The sequence below is a fragment of the Camelus bactrianus genome, chromosome 19, assembly GCF_048773025.1.
Source record: "Camelus bactrianus isolate YW-2024 breed Bactrian camel chromosome 19, ASM4877302v1, whole genome shotgun sequence".
NCBI classification, from domain to species: domain Eukaryota; kingdom Metazoa; phylum Chordata; class Mammalia; order Artiodactyla; family Camelidae; genus Camelus; species Camelus bactrianus.
Window position 1 is genome coordinate 10017390 of NC_133557.1, and position 21311 is coordinate 10038700.

At 47.2% G+C, this 21311-nt stretch overlaps 2 protein-coding genes across 4 annotated transcripts; one reads left to right on the forward strand and one right to left on the reverse strand.

Moving 5' to 3' along the window:
- Positions 1–7533: 7533 nt before the first annotated feature.
- Positions 7534–10397, reverse strand: DEFB124 (defensin beta 124). The gene is made up of 2 exons (XM_045521099.2): positions 9711–10397; positions 7534–7886 (listed from the first exon to the last, which is right to left on the reverse strand). The coding sequence occupies exons 1-2, from the start codon at positions 9823–9825 to the stop codon at positions 7738–7740; spliced, it is 264 nt and encodes an 87-aa protein (XP_045377055.1). The 5' UTR covers positions 9826–10397; the 3' UTR covers positions 7534–7737.
- A 2079-nt stretch (positions 10398–12476) lies between these two features.
- On the forward strand, positions 12477–20592 carry REM1 (RRAD and GEM like GTPase 1). Of its 3 annotated transcripts, none has more exons than XM_074347089.1 (5): positions 12477–12779; positions 13678–14052; positions 15107–15186; positions 18519–18720; positions 19983–20592. In XM_074347089.1, exons 2-5 carry the CDS (start codon positions 13713–13715, stop codon positions 20252–20254), a joined length of 894 nt encoding a protein of 297 aa, XP_074203190.1. In that variant the 5' UTR covers positions 12477–12779; positions 13678–13712; the 3' UTR covers positions 20255–20592. The 3 variants fall into 3 exon arrangements, with proteins under 3 accessions (XP_074203190.1, XP_010959207.3, XP_074203191.1); XM_010960905.3 differs by having other exon boundaries at positions 12482–12779; positions 15104–15186; XM_074347090.1 differs by having other exon boundaries at positions 12492–12665; positions 15104–15186.
- Positions 20593–21311: the final 719 nt, after the last annotated feature.

The window sequence follows — 21311 nt, forward strand, 5'->3', positions numbered from 1 at the left end:
AACCATTCTCCCAGTTTCAGGAACAAGCCACCCTTCCCCTCAACGTCCTACACACATGCTGCTCTATCTGAAATACTCATCTGCAAACCCCCTCCCAATTATTTGCAAGCACGATTTCTCATCCTACAGATCCCAGGTTACTCAGGTACCCAGGTAATCCCAGAGAGGTTACTCTGATAGCTCATGAGGTCCACCTCCCTCCAGACATCCCTCCCTTATTCTCAGTCACTGTTCTCTTCATGGCCTTTGCCACCATGGGTAATTTCAATTTATTTCTTGTTTAACATCTTTTTCTTCCACAGGTTGTAGACTCCATGATGGCAAAACCTCTGTTTGTTCTATTTACTGTTGTATCACTAGAGAACAGCACAGTGTTTGTTTTTCTTTATAAGACAAATGGATTTGGATCATAAGCAAGATAACTTACCCAAATTCAACTACACGTGCTCAAAGAGAGAGAGAGAAATAAGGGTTTTTTTGTTTTTTATTTAACTTACTTTCTTACTTCTTAAATCAATTCAGTTTTGCCTTTTTTTTTTTTCTTTGTCTATCTGACTATTCAAACTGGATTTTTTTGAAGTATAATTGATTTAAAATATTGTGTTGGTTTCAGGTGTACAACATAGTGATTCAGTATTTCTGCAGATTATATTCCATTATAGGTATTACAAGATAATGGGTATAATTCCCTCTGTTTTACAGTAAATCTGTGTTGCTTATCTATTTTATATAAAGTAGTTCATATCTGTCAATGCTATACCTCTAATTTGTTCTTTCCCCCTTCCCCTTCCCTTTGGTAACTACAAATTTGTTTTCTATGTCTGTGAGTCTACTTTTGTTTTGTATATATATTCATTTGTATTAATTTTTAGATTCCACATATAAGTAATATCATATAGTATTTGTTTTTCTCTGTCTGACTTATTTCACTAAGCATAATATTCTCTAGGTCTAGGAATGGTAGTATTTTATTCTTTTTCATGGTTGAGTAATATTCCATTATATATATCACATCTTCCTAATCCGATTATTTATTGATGGGCATTTGGGGGTTTTTGCCTTTTTGAAAATTCACAAAAATGGAATTGCTTAGGACATACACATTTGTATCTGGCTTCTTTTGCTTAACATAATGTTTTTGAGATTAATTCATGTTCTCTGAATCAGTATATTGTTACTGTTTTTTATTGAATATTATTGTACTATATGAAAGTAACTCAATTTATCCATTCACTTGCTGGACACTTGGGTTGTTTCCATTTATGAGATATTATAAATAAAACTGCTACAAACATTAGGGAAGTCTTTGAATATACATATTTCTATTTATATAAGTAACTCTGCAACTGTTTTTCCAAAGTGGTTGTCCATGTTACTTTCCCACCAGCAATATATTAGCATTCCAGTTGCTCTATAGCCTCACCAACACTCACTACTACGGTCTGTCTTTTTCATGTTAATCATTCTGGTGGTGCACAGTGGTATCCCATTGTCAATTTAATTTGCATTGCTCTGATGCTTAATGACTTTGAGCATCTTTTCATGGGCTTATGGGCCACTTGTGTATCTTCTTTTATAAAATGTCTGTTTAAATATTTGCCTACTCTATTATTAGATTGTCTTTTTCTTATTGATCTATAGGCATCATTTATATATTCTGGAAATGAGTACTTTGTCAGATATGTTTTGCAAACATGAGCAATAGCAGTCCAAGTAAGCCAGGAGAATCCCTCTGTTGAGCCAGTGGCTGCATGAGTAGAAGAAGGGAATTGTCTCGCTCCCCATGTGCGGGAAGTACCTGGCAATGAGGACATCACTCTGCATTGTTTATTTTTCATAAAAATGGCCCCTCAGTATAAACAATCACTTCCTTTGGTGCATCACCAGAGAAACACGATGTGCTCCATCAACAGAGGAAAGGCTTGCTATGTCTGTAAGTCCCCAGAACGACACCTTCCTGAGCTGTTTTCATAATTGGGCCATTTGACTGTTGCCTGGCTCTCAGACTTAAATGTAGCCTTGGCACAATAAACAGTTCCACTCAACACTCTGCCCTCAAAAACCCAGGTGGGAGATGGGGTGGGGAATCTCCACATCCTACCCTGAACCCCCTACAGTACCCATCATTGTATGGTTATTCTTTTCCTTTCTTTTAAACCCAAAGGATCCACCTGATCAGCAGTATGAGAAACTCCTCTAACCTCCATTCTATTTAAAGAAACTTGATGCATGTAAAAATACATTGTATATATGAATATTATATATTTTTTATTTTTTATTGAAGTATAGTCAGTTTGCAATGTTGTGTCAATTTCTGGTGTACGTATATTTTATATATGAGTACTATACATATATATACACACACTGGTTTGTAACTTTATAAAATACATGTATAACTCTTTAAAGTTATTTAAAAATGTATATATCCATTTTGACAAAATATGTAACAAAAGCTAGCAGGGATTATGAAAGCGTGGTGAATGTTTTGAAGCTCATCTATTTTTATTTTCCCACAATGCGTTCTAAGTATACTACTCAAGTTATAAAAATGAGAAATTTTTAAAGAAATTTCAGGAGGCATCCCAGTGCTAAAAATGTTGTTTTGGAAGACTAAGCACATATGGAAATGTTCATGATACACTGACATGTTAAAAAAAAAAAAAACCAGGACATACACAAGAATATGTATAGTTTGATTCCATTTTATTTGTAAGTCACATTTTACACATTTTTTTTAATTTGTGGGTATTCACGTACAGTGAAAATGATGGACTTCTGCTTTCTTTCTTGTTTGTGCTGCTCTGTTTTCCAAGTTTTCTCCAAGCATGTATTACTTTTATAATTAGGGGAAAAAAAGTGTTATTTTAAAAGTATAAGAGGGATGAGTGTGGAAGACAAAATCAAGTGCCAGAGGATGAGGTGGAGTCCTGGCTCCACCACTTACTGGGTGTACGGCCTGGGCAAGCAGCTTAACGAAGACCTTCAGTTGCCTTCTAGAAAAAGGGAGGATAATAATACCATATGACTGACAGAATGAAGTGAGATGACCTATGGAAAGCATTTGGCACTTACTAAAGGCTGATATGATTATCATCATCAGCTCAGCCATTCGGTGACTCTCTGGGGAAATGCCCGTGTTCTGAGTAGTACTTCCCAGCACCTATGCAGAGCAAAAATTCCTTCTCTAGCATCCCTCGCCCCCATGACTGGCCCTGCCTTCCTCCAGGGCTGGGGAGCTCCCTTCCTCCCAAAGCTTCCCCTTCAAACTGACCTGTCCTACCAACATGTGGCTCTTCCTCTACTTTGGAAATAGCCTTGACTTGAGAGCTAAAGATTTAAGACTAAGTCCTGGCTCTGTGCTGTGGGAGCTGTGTGGCCTTGGACAAGTCACTTTCCCTCTCTGGGCTTAGAAGCCCCATCTGTAAAGTATCTTGGGGAATCTTCTATCCTAGAATTATCTTGTCTCCTTGGTTTGTTAGGTGCATCTTCAGGATTTAAGAGGTTGCATGTACGCTTAGCTGAGGGTCGTTAGGACACTGGGTGGGAAACAACCCTGCACACGTGAGGTTTAAGATTCAGAAAACCACCTCATCTGTTTTGTCTTGTTTCCGCCCTCAGAAGGACAACGGCTGCCTCTGACATGATGCGCTGAGAGAAACATGGCATCACTTCTGTAGAATTCCGACCAAAAACTGGAGCCAATCATGAAGAAATGCCAGACAAACTGAGAGTCCACAGGGCAACCGGCCTGGTCGCCTAAAAACCGTCAATGCCATGGAAGATGGAAAGAACTGCTCCAGGTGAAAGGAAATCAAAGAAACATGACAACTGAATGGATTGTGTGATTCAGGGATTTCCTTTAGCTAATCTGAAGATTAGACAATAGAATTTTGTCAAAGTAATGTCTTGATTTTTATAAATGTACTATAGTTACCTCAGAAAATGCCTTTGGTTTTTTGGGAAAATCCAGTGAAATTTTTGTTTGTTTGGGGTTTTTTGGAGGGAGGTAGGTGTTAGGTTTATTTTGTTTGTTTGTTTAATTTTTTATTTTTTATTATTTTTTGTGAGGGGGAGGTAACTAGGTTTATTATTTTATCATTTCTTAGTGGAAGTATTGGGGATTGAACCCAGGACCTCGAGCATGCTAAGCAGGCACTCTACCACTGAGCTATACCCTCCCCCCAATTTTGTTTGTTTTTTTAAAGGAGGTAGTAGAGGTTGAACCCAGGACCTCATGCGTACTAAATACGCACTCTACCACTGAGCTATACCCTCCCCTGCTCCAGTAAAATACTTAGGTATAAAAAACTATCATATCTGCTATATATATACACATATATCTACATTTATATATAATTATATGTGTGTGTGTGTGTAGAGAGAGAGAGGAAATGATAAGGTTAAAGTGGTAAAATGTTAATATTTGGGAAAACTGGGTGAAAGATCTCTGGGAATTCTTTGTACTATTCTTGTAGATTTTCAGAAGGTCTGAAACTCCATGGAGAAGTCTCAGCAGAAGTGCTAGCGTTTGCAGTCGCTTTCATTTACTGAGCCCTGATAAAGGGCCAGATGTTCCCATCTGAGCCCACAGCCACCCCGTAAAGAGCTAAAGAGCTGTCACTATGCCCATTTTGCAGACGACGACAGACAGGGGAAGTGACTTGCCCCGGTCACCCGGCCTGTGGCCTGTACGCGGCAGAGTGTGAACTTGCGTCTGTCTGACTCCTCAGTTCCGGAAATCATCCCCATCTTCTCGGCTAAAAGATAACGAATTCCCCTGAACTAGGTCTGAGAGCGTGCAAAGAAAGCACACTTTCTTCATTCTTTGTGAAACAGCTGAGGGGGGGAGGGGTCTGAGCACAGAACTAAATTTAGTTCAATCCAGTTTAATTCAACAATTTAAAGAGTCTCTTGAGGTTTCTCGAATTCTGAGGGACTTGGTCTCTTTGGCATCATTACTCCTCTCCCTGCTCCTCCCAGATATGGCGGCCGCTGGGGGAAGAGCGAGGCGGTTCAGTGGCCTGGGGCTGGCTGGCATCTGCTGGGGTCTGGGTAGCTTGGGACTGTCCTTGAGAACAACCACTGCTTCCAGCTAAGGCCAAGCTGCTGGTGAACTGGTCCGGCCTCCCTCAGACACACTGAGGCCTCGTGGGATACAGGGCTGCCACGTCACTTCCTGTCGGCTCTCCGTGGTTCTATGGCCGTGTCTGGGATTCTTGTCCTCTTTCTAGGCTCCAGACACCAAGCCCACATCAGCCCCACCACTTTGGGTCCTAAAACAGGCCCACTGGCAATCAGTTCAACATCTAGACCACAGAAACTCAGGCAGGACTGATTCTCCTGTGGTATGCTTTGTTATTAAATAATACAATGCTTCCTTCCTGGTTGGTAAAAGCTGCTACCCCAGCCCCTGGGCTCTCCTCCTCCTCGCCCGCCCAGCCGCCTTGGGCAGGCCTATCCCCAGATCCCTCTCGTGCCAGGAACTAAAGGTTTAATGCTTGGCACAGCAGGTCGCTTCCAAGACCACACTCCAGCCCAGGCTCAGCCTCCCTTCAGAGGGTAAGCATTTTGACCTTCACCGCTCCTTTCTTAGCCGGTCCACGCAAGGTCCATTCTCTTATTCCAAGGCTACACTGACCTTCTCCAAAAACTCAGAGGACAGTAGGCAAGAGCCCTGCTGCCTTTGGCCTTGCCTTCAATTTATCCAACAGGCCTGCCCTTTTCTGGGCTCAATCCCAGGGAGAAGGTGGACCAACACTTGCTGCTTCCAGCACAGCTCGGGACTGTGTCTGAGGACGGGCAACACAAGATTTAAGAAACAAAGAGATAAAGTGAAGAGCAAAGATGGGACCAGGGGACTCAAGATCTCGTGGATAGAGAGCGCCGAAAACCGGGTTGACATCATATTTATTAGGAGTATACAGCTCAGAAAAAAATGTGATCAGAGAGGTGGGGCTTTAGATATTTCATGAGATAAGCACTAAGTTCTGCTTGCTGGTTAACTGATTAATTTCAGGCCTATCCCTTCCAGGAACAATCACCCTCCTGGGAGTATGCAAAATTTCTGAGTCTATCCTGTTATTGCCTCAGGGACATCTCGAGATAGCAAATATTTCCCCTGGGTAAACCACATGCTTTCATGCCAGAACAAAGTTCTGTTAATGGATGATCTGGCTTTCCAGGACCGTCTATCGTTTTACACTAAGGAAATATCTGCCCTCCTTCGTGCCATTATGGTCAATCTCAGGATTTCTCCTTACAAATTGTCTTTAGCATGATACGTGTTATAGGTCATCTGCTGTGTAGAACATTAAAACAAAGCAAGCATGTGCATTTTAAGCACATTTTAAGCAAGTAAGTCTGAATATAATATTTTAAGCTTATGGAAATCTAGGTGTGGCTTGTTTTCTAGCTGCTTGTTGTCCAGTGGCTTGTTTTCCAGCAGACACTGAGGGTCTTCTGCCAAGTTCAACCATAGAGGCTACGACAGCTACACACTTTCTTCCCAGCCTCCCTTATATCTAGAGTGGCCATGTGACACAGCTCTGGCCCCTGAGAAGTCAGCAGAAGTCTGCTCAGGTGGGTTCCAGGGAAAGTTTTTGCTTTCCTGGTACTAGTGAGAGACCAGCCCACAACAAGCCTCCTCTGCTTTCTGCTTTTAACAATGACATTGTGCCTTGGGTGTTCGGGAAGTCATCTGTGACCCAAGAGGATCCCAGAAGCTGCTTGCCCTGTTGTGGTTGCTGCCTACTCCTAGATTTCTTTATATGTGAGAAAAATAAGCCCCTAAAAGTTGACATTCCTATTTTTACAGCCAAACACAGTCCTGATACAGGGTAATTAGAACACGTCTGTCTGTCTGTCTCCCCGGACTCTGCTCACATTTTCTCCCTGCCTTGCTGTCCCCACAGTTTCCTGCTCCAAAGAGAAGCAAACTTTTCCTCTATCCCCGCTCCCTGCTTATGTGAAAATTTTGCTTTCATAAAGTCCTCCTGGTCCTTTCCACCTGGACAGCCTCTTGAAATACTAAAATAGAAGATAAAGGAACAGCAAAAGTTCCTTTTACTCTCACCAGGCCCTGTCTTTCAAGCTAAATGCACCATCTCATGCTGTTATTTTTTTTTTAGTTAACGCAACTATATTTTTTTAATTTTATTTTTAATGGGGGTACTGGGGATAGAACCCAGGACCTCGTGCATGATAAGCATGTTCTCTACCAATGAGCTATTACCCCACCCTGCACCATCTCATTCTGAATGCCAGAAGCTTATTATAAACTCAATCATTACTAGTTATTACTATAATTAATTCATTATTTTTCTCTCATTATCATTACTATTGACTCTTACCATTAACTCTTTGTTTTGTTTTTGGGTTTTGTTTTTTTTTTTTTTTTGGCATTCCTATAAACTCCTAATCTCCTGATATTATAATTATCCCCATTTTATGGATGAGCAGACTGGAAAGGCTTACGAAAGTTGAGTAATTTTTCCAGAGTTGGACAGAATCAAAATGATACAGGCTGGACCGGAACCATTAACAATGGTCATTAATGCCCACTCTCCTCAGGCACCTCACTTCCCTCCACCAACCATCCCTCCGTCCCTCTCGCACTCAGTCCCTCCCCAACCCCTCACCCCACCCCCGGGGGTGGTGAAGCAGTGACAAGAGGAGACAGCTGACAGCTTGTGTTTTATTGTAGAGCAAGGGTGCCAGCCCCAGAACCAGTTAAACATTTTAAGTCTTGGAGGCCGCCACAGGCTTGATTCCATAGGCGAGACAGCAGAGGGAGGCATCCGGGCACAGGTGCATGTAGGTTTCGTACTTCGTGCAGTAAGGCCGGCAGGCCCCTTGGCCCATCCAGCATCTTTTGAATTCACTTCTCCCTATACAGGGGAGGACCCCGGGTCATAGAGTCACCCAGGGGTTGCAGGTTAGATTACTGGTCACAGATTTCACCACAGATCAAGGGTTAGGCCACAGACCACAAGTTGTCACAGGGCCCAGGTTAGATCACAAGTCACCACCTAGCTCTCTAGTCATCTGTTCAGTAAACTCTAGTCAGAGAGCAGTCCTCATGTCATAAGTTCAGCCACAGAACAAGAGTTCTGACCACAGGTCAAGGGTTAGACTAGAGGTAACAGGCTAGACCACTAGTCATAAATAAGACAACCAGTTACAATGTAGACCACAGATCTCAGTCCAGTTTAGCCCACACATCACAAGCTAGACCACTGGTTACAAGTCAGAGACTAATTCCTTGTCCAAGTGAACCAACCCATACCCTAGATTCACTCTAAGCGCTTTTCATAACAACAGTATACAATTTTAATTGGGCTTATAACCCCAGTATATGGGCAAAGAAACCAAGGCACAGAAAAGTTAACAACTTTGCCCAAGATCACACAGCCACTAAGGGAGGGAGGTGAAGTCAAAGATCTGAGGAGGTGACAGCAGATCATGTAGAAGAAAATTACAACTTCTGCATCTCAGGGTTGTTAGAAGGGTGAGCTCTGATGATGTGTTAAGAATCATTGTTATAGGAACTGCCATCACTTGGGAGTCAAGGTCTTGGGTTCTGGTTTTCATGAACCACTACTTACTGGTTAGGAGAAATTGGTCAAGTTCCTTCCCTTCTTTATCTGGAAAATGAGAGGGCTGGCTTCAAGGAAGCCCTCATTGCTCCAACTCTCTAAGCTGTCACTCTTTCTGATAACCTCGCCTCCCATTTATTATTACTACGCATCAGGCACTGCGCTTGGGCTCCCTCTCCAGCCTCCCTGGCCTCCTCCCTGTTCCCAGACACACCTGTCACCCTCCTGCCTCCCTGGCCCTTGCTGCTTCCTCTGCCTGCAATGAGCCCCTCTGTATTCTCACTGTATTCACATCGCTGCTCAAACGCACATCGCTGCTCAAACTCACCTCACGTAAATGAGATGTTTGAGATTTACTTCAAAATAGTTCACTGGGGAGGAGGAGGGGCAGGTGAGTAACAAAACAGAGTTGGTTCAAGTTGTCACTGTTGAAGCTGAGTAATGAACACCATGGGTTTTTTTAATACTATTTTTGATTTATGTTTGAGCCTTTCTGAAATGAAAAGGGGTCTTTTAAAAGCTGACATCATTACATTGCTCTCTCTGTTTGCATAAGTCTAAATTTTTCCCTAACAAAAAGTTCATTTTAACTTGCCTTGTTCCTTATATTATTCTCTCTACTTTCTTGTACATTTGAAATGTTCCAAAATAAAAACATTTTTTTAAAAAAGGATCAGAGGTCTTTCTTGACCATCCCCCCATCAGTTCTCCCATCACCTGCCACGTGCCCTTGACACACTAACCCCTTGTCTTGCTTTTATTCTTCCTAACACTTCTCTCCACATATGATTATCTGGTTATTTTCTGTCTCTCCTGACTGAAATATCAGCTCCATGAAAGCAAGAACCTTGTGTGCTTTCACAGTTTGATCCCCAGAAATTGTAATAGTGCCTGGCACACAGTAGATATTTTTCTAATGAATATTTGTTGAGTGAGTCTCATTTTAAAGATGAGGAAACTGAGGTGCTGGCTGATTTAGCAACTTGCTCTAGGCTGCCCAGCAAGCCAGTAGTGAGGCCAGAACGCTGGTCTAGGCCTCCTCTGTCCCCCAGAAGCTCAGAACCTACCCCTCATTTACACACACACACACACACACACACACACAGGTGATGTTACCTGGCGGCACATGACCCAGGACCAGGAGAGCCACAATAAGCAGGAGCAGCTGTGTCATGGCCACAGGGCTCTGGGGGGACACCGAGGAGAACACAAGAGGAGAGGAACCAAGCATGCTGAGCCCTGCTGCCGGGGGCCCAGCCTTTATTGGGCTGCAGATCAAGGCAGGAGCGTGGGCAGCAGGAGACCTAAGTGGGAGTCCGAGGCTCTGTGGTCCCAAGGGCGTAGCTGGAATCTAGCCAGCTGTGTGGGAAACTGATCAACCGCACTATCATATCCGGAGGATGCTGAGCTCTGAAGCTGGGGACAGAATTTTGTGAAGCAATGCCTGGGGTCAGAAACTGGACATCTGCCCCACCTGAGAGAGTGAAGAAAGACTTGGCTTCAGAGAGACCTGGTTCAATGACCAGCATCTCCCTCTAATCTCTGTGATACCTTGGACAAGTCACTTAGCCTCTCTGAGTCCCAAGCTGTCATCTAGGAAATGATGACAAGCCCTCCTTGCAAGACTAGAATACATGGAGGGTCCCTTCCAATGCCAAGGACATCAGACCAGAACCCACTGATGCATTCAAACAAGCATGTACAGGTAACCCCTGAACAATGCAGGGGTTATGGGTGCCTACCCTCTGCAGCAGTAAAAAATCCACTACAGCAGTAAAAAATCTGACCGTTTAACAAGTTCCCCAAACGGTTTTTATGAGGGCTATACAGGGTATAGCTCAGCGGTAGATTGCATGCTTAGCGTGCACAAGGTCCTGGGTTTAATCTTCATTAAAAAGTCCACAAACAATAAATGCTGGAGAGGTTGTGGAGAAAAGGAAACCCTCCTTGGTGGGAATGCAATTCCCACTATGGAAAACAGCATGGAGATATGGTGATTCCCTAAAAAATTAAGAATAGACTGATTACACGATCCAGAAATCCCACTCCTGGCATATATCTTGAGGAAACTCTAATTCAAAAAGATACATGCACCCCAATGTTCATAGCAGCACTGTTTACAATAGCCAAGACATGGAAACAACCTAAATGTTCATTAACATACATATATATATACATATATATAATGGAATACTACTCAGACATAAAAGAGGAGTGAAATAATGCCTTTTGCAGCAACATGGATGGACCTAGAAATGATCATACTGAGTGAAACACATCAGATAGAGAAAGACAAATATCATGTGATATCACTTATACGTATAATCTGAAAGAATGAGACAAATGAACTTATTTACAAAACAGAAACAGACTCACAGACATAGGAAACAAACATATGGTTACCAGGGGGGAAAGGGGAAGAGGGATAAACTAGGAGTTTTGGATTTGCAGATAAAAACTACCATATATAAAATAGATAAACAACAAGGTCCAACTGTTTAGCACAGGGAACTATATTCAATATCTTGTAATAACCTTAATGATAAAGAATATGAAAAAGAATATGTATGTATAACTGAATCACTATGCTGTACACCAGAAACTGACACATTATAAATCAATTATACTTCAATTTTAAAAAAAACCCACAAAGTTGTCTCACTTCTAGGCAATGCTACACCACTCACAGCCCATCTTGTAGGCAGCAAAGGGAAGCTTAGAGGGCCAAGCCACAGAAGGAAGCCAGGTGTAAGGGGGTTCAGCGTCTGCCCAAAGCCCTGCAGGAGTTCAGCGAGTCTACCATTTTGCTGGGGGAGTTGGTCCGAGCTGGACACCTGGACCCCTCAGCCATGACTATGAGCCCCACCCACAGATACAGCCTGCTCCCCCAGGGGCCCACATACATACCTGCCCCAGTCCTTCACCACCTAAAAGGAAGCACCCTTGATCAAAGACCCATAGATGGCCAAAATCAGGACCTTAAACCCAGGACCTTGTGCACGCTAAGCATGCAGTCTACCGCTGAGCTATATCCTCCCCGCCTGTGGTGGATTTTTGACAGCCGCGGAGTCCCCTACAGCCACTTCTCTCCTATACCAAGTTCACAGTGTCTCTTTCCTCCTCCTACAGGCCTGGGAAGATAAGGGGAAAAGGAAAAAACAAAACAAAAAACAAAAAAAGCACAGTTTATAATAGAAAGGAGCAGAAGGCAGAGACCTGAGTCCCAGGCCCGGGGAGGCCACGGTTTGCTCATCCTCTTAGCGTGGTATCAGAATCAAATGAGCCAGAAACCCAGGCAAAGTGCTCAAACCATATCAGGCACAGCACAAGAGTTCAGTAAATATTCATCAAGGAGGAGACAGCCATTCTCCTAGGCACAGGACAGCCCTAGCTGCATAAGGGGCGCTCACCCTAGAATTTGGTGAACGAATGAAATGACTGCTGCCAAAACAAGCATTCAGAACTCTTTAGTGCAGGCTCCCTGAGCTCCCTTCTCCCCTGAAGCCACCTCCCCAAATTAATTCTCCACCCAAGCAGAGTTTCTCAAAGTGCGGTCTATGAACCCTGCATCAGGATCACTTGGACACTTGTTTGAAACGCGGATTCCCAGATCCCTCTGCCGGGACTGCTGAATCTGCCTCTCTTGCAGGGTGGGGCCTGGGATCTGACCGTTTAACAAGTTCCCCAAACGGTTTTTATGAGGGCTAAAGTTGGTGCGTCTCATTGCTGGGGTGGATGGTTGCGGATGCTGAGGGGATGCAGACCCAGGAATTCAGAATCCCCATCCCTCCCCTCTCTCGCCTCCACCCCGACCCCCACGCCCTACGAAGGACTTGAAGTGGCAGGTCAGCTGAGCTCTATGAAAAGTCTTTTCAGCGGCCAAGGCGGTGAGGCCGAGACCCCGGGGCTGCCCTAATGGGGCGGGGCTGGACGGGGCGGGGTCGCGGCTCCTCCCCCGGCCGGGCCGGCGGGGGCGGGACCAGCCTGAGGGGCTGCTCGCCGAGACGGTGGTACCGACTGGAGCTCCCGGCAGCTGCGGCGGCCGGACCCTGGACCCCTCCCCACGCCGAGGTAAAGGCCTGCGCAGCCCGCCACCAACTTAGTCAAGTTGGAGCGGAGTTCGTCAGGAGCCTATAGGGGGATTCTGCGGCGCAGGCAGGGGCAAGGAGGAACCCGCATCCCGAGGTGAGGGCCCCCCGACCTGGGGCCGGGAGGAGGGTTGGGTAGCCTCGGACAAGGAACCCTCCCGGGATCCGGGGACTCACACCGAGGACCACGGGCTGGGGAAGCTCGGACTCACTCCAGGGATGGCATGCCCTCCTGGGCCCTGTAGGTCCCGTCTCCACCCACCCAGCTCCATCAGGCCCCCTTCCTGTCACCAAACCTGGGGACCGGCAGCCTCGAAGCCCCTGCCCGCAAAGAGCAGCTGGAGGCTGTTGCGCCAGCCGCTCCTGAATTTTTCACGGAGGGGGCGGGCCGGACACGCCGTTACCATGGCAGCAGGGTGCTCGGGTTTCAGTCGAAGGGAACCCCCAGACCCCCTCGCCTTTCTGAGTAGCAAGCTGCCCTTCCTGCCTCTTCCTTGGACCTCTTGGGATCGGGCAGCGGAAATGAATCCCCCCAGGGGCCCTCAACTCTCCTCTGTACCCCTCAACCTCGAACCGAACTGTGGGGAAGAGAACTGTGGGGTAGAGGAGGACGGGGCAATTCACGTGTCTTTCACGAACGTGGGTCTCATGTTCTGAACGGGAGGAGCAGCTCTGTGTGCACGCCTGTGTGGACAGTCCCACCTCGCTGCCGCCCCTCTGCCCGGCTGTGTGTCATGGGTCATCCTCAACGCATAGAAAATGGGCTCTGGGTGTGCATGTATATGTGCGCTCATGAGCACACATCCCTCCCAGCCTGACCCACGTTTACTCTGGGCCGGACGCCAGAAAGCCCCCAACCAATGGATCTGAGGCGCCTCCTCCTCCCATTTGAACAAAAGGGGGGTTGGGAGGAAGCCGTCTCAACAGTTAATCAGGACCCTACAGAAGAGGTTCAAAGCATCTGGCTTACCACCCACTCCCCCTTCTTGCCCAAGGAACAAAGGAAGGAAGGAAGCTCCCCTTCCCAAGGATGACACTAAACACTCAGCAGCAAGCAAAGACCCCCCTATGTCGGCGAGCCAGCACTCCACTGCCCCTGTCCCCCTGGGGCCACCAGCCTGGCCTCCTGGGCACAGCACCTTCTTCACAATCCCAGCATCCCCGACTGGGCCAGTCAGCCTCCCTCAACCCTCCCACCCGGCAACCTTCACCTGCCCCCAATGGTTGGTCCTCTGAATCCAGCGACTCTGAAGGTTCCTGGGAAGCCCTCTACCGCGTGGTACTGCTTGGAGATCCTGGCGTAGGGAAGACCAGCCTGGCCAACCTCTTTGCAGGAAAGCAAGAGCGGGACCTCCATGAACAGCTGGGAGGTAGGGACCCTGTGGGCTGGGCTGGGATGTGGTCAAAGGAATGGAATCCCTATCATCTGGGGCACAAGACTGCCAAGAACAGTTGTAAAACTCTTGCACTGCTCAACTCTAAGGGATATCATTCAGGTAGATGATGAAGTGAATGGTGCCCCCTAGAGTTGTGCAGGGCACAGCCTGCCAAAGGATCTACAGGAGGGAAATTCCTTGAGTAAGTGAGAATTGGGCCAATTTCTCATGGAGGAGAAGTGTGTGATTCATTTCCATGTTATAAGGGAAGCAGTTCTGGGTGCCATGAGTCTCAGGTGTAAAGAAACGGTGGGCTTCTACCCAGCTATCAGACCCTCCCAGCCCCACGGACATCCATCCATGCCCACCACGACCTGCAGCCAAACTAAGATCCTAACCAAAATGGAGACTTCCAGACTCTAAGTTCTGGGCTCTGGGTTCCTTATTACCAAGAGATGCAGCGAGCTGAGAGGGTCGGGGGCTCCAGAATGATGGGGAACAGGGACAGACAGGACAGAGGAAATGAAGTGGGTCCCTGCAGCATTGGCTGAGAGGACCAAGGGGGAGTGGTGGGGGGAGGGGTGGTTAAAGGCAGAGGGAAGGTGGGGACACTCTGACCAGGCCCCTTCTCCAGCCTTGACCTAAGAGTGAGAGGCCATATGAACACATGTACACCTGTGTGTATGACAGAGGGGGAGATTGCAGTCCAGAGGGTAACATGACCTTCCTGAAGCATGCACCAGGGACAGACCAGCACTGGAAGAATCCCCAGCCCAACTTCCACCACACCACTCCACCCTCATTCAATCAGCCAAACCAACAAAAGCTTTCTCAGTACCTACCATGTGCGCCCAATACTGTGATGGCAGCTGGGGAGACAGGGGCTCCTCATGACGTTTCTTGACCTACCAGGAGAGACAGACATCAAATAAGTGTGGTGAGCACTTGAAGGAGAAGTGGAGGGGGCGATATGACTGGAAAGGGGAGCTAGGGAGACCTCTACCCTCCCCCAGCCTGCATCTCCTGGCTTTTTCCTCTGTTGCAGAAGATGTGTACGAGAGGACCCTCACGGTGGATGGAGAAGACACCACGCTGCTGGTCATGGACACTTGGGAGGCTGAGAAACTGGTATGGCCCAGCAAGCAGGATCTGGGGGGAGGGGTGCTGAATCTAGTACCAGATTCCTGTTCCCTCCTAGAACATAACAGAGCAGGGACAGGGCAGGGCCCATCCTTAGCACCCCTGAAAACCCACCCGCTCCATCCGCTCCTTACAGCCATCCCAGGATGCGCTTCTCCCCCTGCAAACCTCCCTCTCTTATAAGCATCGTCAGTCCACTCCCCCACCCACATTGTGCAGAGGAAGGAACACTGGGTTTAGCCTGAGGTTGAACCCCCAGCCCCCTTCTTTGTCTTACCAACTGGCTTTGTGTAGTTGACTTCCCACTCTGAGCTTCAGTTTTCTCACCTGATTAATGGGTCAATCATTCCTGCCTTCCTTACCAGCTGGTTTTTTCAAGTTCTTACACAATTTCACAGAGGTAAATGCAGCCTAGAGCATGAAAAAAATGCTGACCATGAGTGAAGAATTGTAAATAATGATAACTCTTTTGAATCATAACTTGGTAGCTAGTTAAAAAAATAAAAAGGAAATCAAAGGATGTCCTTCCCTAGTCCACTCCAAAGCAGGAAGAGAGCTACGGGCAGGGACATGTCCCCATTATGGTTATCTTATCTTGTTGGAGTTGTCTTTTTTCTTGCTATGCAGGTAATATATGATCATTATAGAACTTTGAAGACATACAACTAAGAAAAGAGAAAGATCTAAAAATCGCCTGGGACCTCATCTCCCTAAGGGGTAGGCCCTTCCCCTAACATTCAGGGAGGCCCTGCCCACAGCATGGAGCTTAGGAGGGCAGTGTTGGGTGATTGACAAGAATGGCTGACAGCTCCAGTGATAGGACCAAAGCCTAGGGAGGAAGGAGCTATGGGACCAATTCCTTTGAATCAGCATAACAGGAAACTCAGGTCCAAAGGAGCATCATAATAATGATGATGATTCTTCTAAAAGCAGCTGACATATATGGAGCACCTTCTTCCTAAGTGTCAGCCCCTGTGCTAAGCACTAGACATATGACATGCAGTCAAGGCAAAAACTATACAGCGAACGTACTTCTGATTCTCATTCTACTGAGGAAATCAAAGCTCGAGGTTAAGTAATGTGTCCAAACTTCTCAGCTAGCAAGTGGGATTCAACCCCAGATCTCTAAGACCGCAAAGCTTGTACTCTTATGCACAAGGACTGCCCCCTCCACCCACACTGGGAGCATCACCTTCTGAACCTCCAGCTGAGGTTCCAACTCCTTTACTCATTTGTTTTTTAAGAAATATATCATGGATCAGGACACTGGGGACCCAGCAGTGAATAGGCAGTCATGCCCTCTGGCCTCATGGAGCTCACAGACTGGTGAGGGAGGGTCTGCTTTTTGGATGTAGTTGAGAATCCTAGGGGGCAGAGTCCAGTGAATTAAGAAGAGTGATCTGACTGGGAGTCCCATTTAGGGGATGGGGAGGAAGAAGATGGAACATGAAAGCAGGAATTGGAACTCTGTGCCCAGCTGCTGTGTGGCCTTGAGAAAGTTTTCTCTTCTCTGGCCCTTGGTTTCCCTACAGTTTCCCTGGCCTGTGTCTGTGAAGGCAGTTCCCAAAGAGGGTCCACACAGTAGCAGCCTTACTGGAATAAGCATCCATTCTTTCCATCCTTGGGCTGGATGGTATTTTTTGACGTCAGAGAGGCAAAATCTGACAGAACTGGGAGGACCGTTGGTGCATCCAGGAGTACCCTAGCATGACTGACCATCAAGGTCACCTGGAGAGGATTAAAAATCAAATTCTCAGGCCTCAGCCCAGGCCTAATGAACTAGAACCTATGAAAGTGGGGTTCTGGAACCCATTTTTTAATCACTCCCAAGGGGTTCTTACCCACCAATCTATGTACCAACCGGCTTTTGTGATCCTAACACATAGCAAATCCTCCATAAATATCTGTGCAATGAATGAAGGAATGGTCAAGACCCACCCTCTCATCCCGCAGGTGAGAAAACTGAGACTCAGAGGGAGGAAGGAACCTGTCCATAGTCAAGGCTGAGAACCCAGAATGAGAACCCTCATCTGTCTGACTCAGTTCAGGATTATGTGGGCTGGGGAAGGAGCAGTATGGCTGTTGAGAACTAACTCCCTTTGACAGTGATGACCATGGATCTGATGCTTCCCTACTTATCTTTCTTATTTGGCCATCCGAAAACTTTCTGGGCTTCTTTTCCCCGCACAAACAATGCTTCCACCACACTTGGCATTTCCCACTCCTGGCCCACTCTCTTCCCTCCTGCTCAGCCTACTCATCCTATCGACTCCATTCACCAGTCCACTGTGAAGCACTCCCACACTCTGGCTAGTTGAGTTCTTCTGGCCTGCCCCCACCCCAACCCCCATGGCTCCTCCAGGCACCTGCATATGCCCCCCCCCTTTTTTTTTTGCAATTAAGAAACGTTTTACTCTTTTGGAGAATGCTTAACGTCCTGAGACACTAAATCTGTTGGCTCTTTTTTATTTTAATTGAAGTACAGTCAATTACAATGTGTCAATTTCTGGTGTACGGCACAATGTCCCAGTCCTGCGTATACATACATGCATATGCCCCTCTTAATGGTATTATCACACTGCATTATAACTCTCCATTTTTATAGCATCTCTTCTCAACTATGAGTTTTTGGAGGGCAGAAACTGTCTCATTAAGCCCTTAGAAAGTTGTTACCCAGATGGTTCAGTCTCAGACTGCTGCCCGGGACAAAAGACCATCATCCAAAACAATATCAAAATTACTCCAGTTCTTTCCTTTCCTTGTCAAACATCTTGAAAGGACTCCACTTCTTAAAATGCTTCTTGCCTCTCCCATCCCCTTCCCTTACACCCCACAGTTGCTCCTTCAACTCTGTCTTCAAGACTATCCAGAAAAATGCCCCCCTGGAAGTCTGCCTCCTCTCCCCACTTCTCTCCCTTCCTTTTTTCCCTGAATTCTGGACTGCAAAAGGCCAAAAGAACTGTCTATCAACTCCAAACCCTCCTTAAACCAGACAAAGAGCTCAACCAGCAAAGCCAGAACCCTCCTTAGCAGGACCAGGAACCAAATGAATTTTTTGTCCCCAGTGTCCATCTGGCCTGAGTGAGAGAATGGACTGAGGTAGTGCCACTAGCCCAATTCTTCAAGCAGAGAAATTAAGGCTCAGAAAGGATTGGTGCTTTCCCAAGGTGACTCAGAGAATTACGGCAGAATTTGCCCCCCAAACCTGTCTTAAGTATAAACCTCAGCCCCATCCTGCCCGTTAGACCATCGCAGCCCCACCTTGCTCAGCCAGGCCCTAGGTACCCTCTCAGGATGGACCTGGGCTCTCTCCCCTCCAGGATGAAAGCTGGAGCCAGGAGTCGTGCCTGCAGGTGGGCAGCGCCTACGTCATCGTGTACTCCATCGCAGACAGGGGCAGCTTCGAGAGTGCCTCTGAGCTCCGCATTCAGCTGCGGCGCACACATCAGGCAGACCACGTGCCCATCATCCTGGTGGGCAATAAGGCAGACCTGGCCCGCTGCCGGGAAGTCTCCGTGGAAGGTGAGCCCTCATCCTCCGTCATTCCCCGAGCCCCACTGTCACTGCTTCTCTTCATCTCAGGGACTGTCGTGCCCCACCACCACCCTGGCTGTCTCCATCCTGCACCTATGTGCCTAAGCCTGTAAGCTAGAAACCATGCTTGCCTCCTCTCTCACTCCCAAACCGTCCCCAAATCCTATCAGATTCACCTCCCTTAACCTCACATTCCCTCCTCCCTCCTGCCCATGCCCACAGTCTCTGCCCCATCCTGGCACCTCCATTTTAGCCTTGGCCAGCCACCATACTTCTCTACCCCGACTCAACCAGTTCTCCTCACCAGCTGCCAGAGTTTCCAGAACCAGAGCTGACCTTGTCACTTCTTTGCTTAAAAATGTCCCTATGGCTCCCCAATGCCCTTAGTCAGAGACACCAGCCATGATAGGCCCAGTGCCTACCAGCTTTTCAAGGGCTTACATCTGAGACTGGAAAAAGACAATTATTGGCTCCCAAATACAGTGAGGAAATTATAAATTCAAATTTCACAGAGCTTTAATGGTCTACAAAACATAATAATGTGACAGTCAGCAACTGAAAACCAAAATGTTTTAAGTTATATATATATAAACTGTATTTAAAGTGGGATGGGAATATTTTCATATGTTTGATGTATCAGGTGGGACCCATAAAGATTTCAAAATGGCCCTACTCACAGGGCAAAATCTAAAAAATATGGAAACTGAGACCCAAAGCAGAGAAGCCAGCTCCAAAGGGTCACCAGCCACCGAGGACTAGAACCCAGGCCCTTGCCTCCAGTTCAGTGGCATCCTGGAGATGAAAAACCATACGATTTATTAGCAGACATCCCAAAAATCCACAACATGATCCCCAGGAGATTTTGTTAAATTGTAAGTTCCTGGGCCTCACCCCAAGCCTACCAAATCAGAATCTCCGTGGGTGAGCTCAAGAATCTTCATTTTAACAAGTTCCCCCAGATAATTCTGATACACAGAGTAGACCCCTTAACTGGCATTCAAGACCCTCCCCTAGCTGATCTCAGCCTCCCTGACTTCCCAACCTCATTCTGCTACCAGTATCAGTCACTAGCTTGTGAACTAACTCCTCAAAGCCAGGTCTGATTTATCTCTGAGTCCCCTGGCACGCAGCACAAGGTATAGGGAAAGAAAAATTGTACTTCTGGTTGAGATTGAATACACCTCTTGCTACCTTTATGTCCTTTCTTCCGGTTGTGGCTCCGCCCCGCTTGGCTGACCCCGCCCCCTCAGAGGGCCGCGCCTGCGCTGTGGTATTCGACTGCAAGTTCATCGAGACGTCCGCCACCCTGCAGCACAACGTGGCGGAGCTCTTCGAAGGCGTGGTGCGCCAGCTGCGCTTGCGCCGCCGGGACTGCGCAGCCCGGGAGCCGCCCGCGCCGCGACGGCGGGCGAGCCTCGGTCAGCGCGCTCGGCGCTTCCTGGCACGCCTGACGGCGCGCAGCGCCCGCCGCCGGGCGCTCAAGGCCCGCTCCAAGTCCTGCCACAACCTAGCCGTCCTCTGAAGCCGCCAGCCCTCCCAAGGGTGATGGGACACTGGGATGCATTCGGGGCTGTACCAACGCCACCGAGGGGCAGCGTCGCAGTGGCTCGGAGTCCGCATTGTGGGCCTTGCCGGCTCGCTGCCCCAACGGATGGAGAATCTCCGCGAGCCTCAGCTTCAGGGACCCCTCTGCCCTCGGGAAACAATGGACAGACTGTGGGACCGAAGCCCAAATTGGGCACAGAATAGTTTTTTATGCGGTGCGTGTCTTTTTGTAAAAAAAAAAAAAAAATCTTTCTTGTCCTTGAGCTCTGGCCAACCCTCAGAACCAACCCCCCAATAAACCAGACCAGAAGGATATCCTGTCTGAGTGCCGGACCCCTTCTTTTGGGCTCTTCCAGGCGATTACACCTTACGCTCTCCCATCTACACGGGCTGCAGAATGGGTTAACACGCTGACCTGGGTGTCAGGGTCAAATAAATAAAATCACTGGGCCAATTGTGTTGAGGCCCTTTTCCCAACTACTGGGCACAGCTCCTGCTTCTGCATCTTTAGGGGAGACCCAGTAAGCACAATAACAGTCAGTGTGTTGATCTCCCATTTTCTCAATCCATTTTTTAGATTGTAGATTCATCAAAACTTCTCTGAAAGGAATCTCAGCACTCATTCTGGCAACATAATAGCTGGTGTTTGCTGGGAGCTGACAGGGTGCTAAACTGTCACAACTATTAATTAATCTTCACAACCATGTTTTACTAACTAGAAAACTGAACAGTGAGGCTTATGCTCCAGATCATACAGGTACTGTAAGTGAAGTTGCCAGGATCCCAACCCAGGCTTGTGAGACTAGAGTCTGTGCCCAACTTATCCAGAGTTCGCTTGGAGAACGTGATGAAAAACTATAGACTCCCAAGGAAAAGGGCTTTCAAACACAATTCTGTGTACAGTTTAAAAGGGATGGGGGTTGGACTCCATGAAACTCAACCCATTAATCCCCAGGATGGACCCCAAATTTAACTCCATTCATTCATTTTTCCAGCTGTGGAAACTGAAGCCCAGAGAGGGGAAGTGAGTGCCC

Excerpts from the sequence above, each read along its gene's own strand:
- REM1 (XM_010960905.3), top strand. The coding sequence starts at position 13,713 with ATGACACTAAACACTCAGCAGCAAGCAAAGACCCCCCTATGTCGGCGA. Across the intron at positions 14,053-15,103 it reads CCTCCATGAACAGCTGGGAG|AAGATGTGTACGAGAGGACC; the intron begins GTAGGGACCCTG and ends CCTCTGTTGCAG. Across the intron at positions 18,721-19,982 it reads CCGGGAAGTCTCCGTGGAAG|AGGGCCGCGCCTGCGCTGTG; the intron begins GTGAGCCCTCAT and ends CCGCCCCCTCAG.
- DEFB124 (XM_045521099.2), bottom strand. The coding sequence starts at position 9,825 with ATGCTTGGTTCCTCTCCTCTTGTGTTCTCCTCGGTGTCCCCCCAGAGC. Across the intron at positions 7,887-9,710 it reads CCTGGGTCATGTGCCGCCAG|GGAGAAGTGAATTCAAAAGA; the intron begins GTAACATCACCT and ends TCCCCTGTATAG.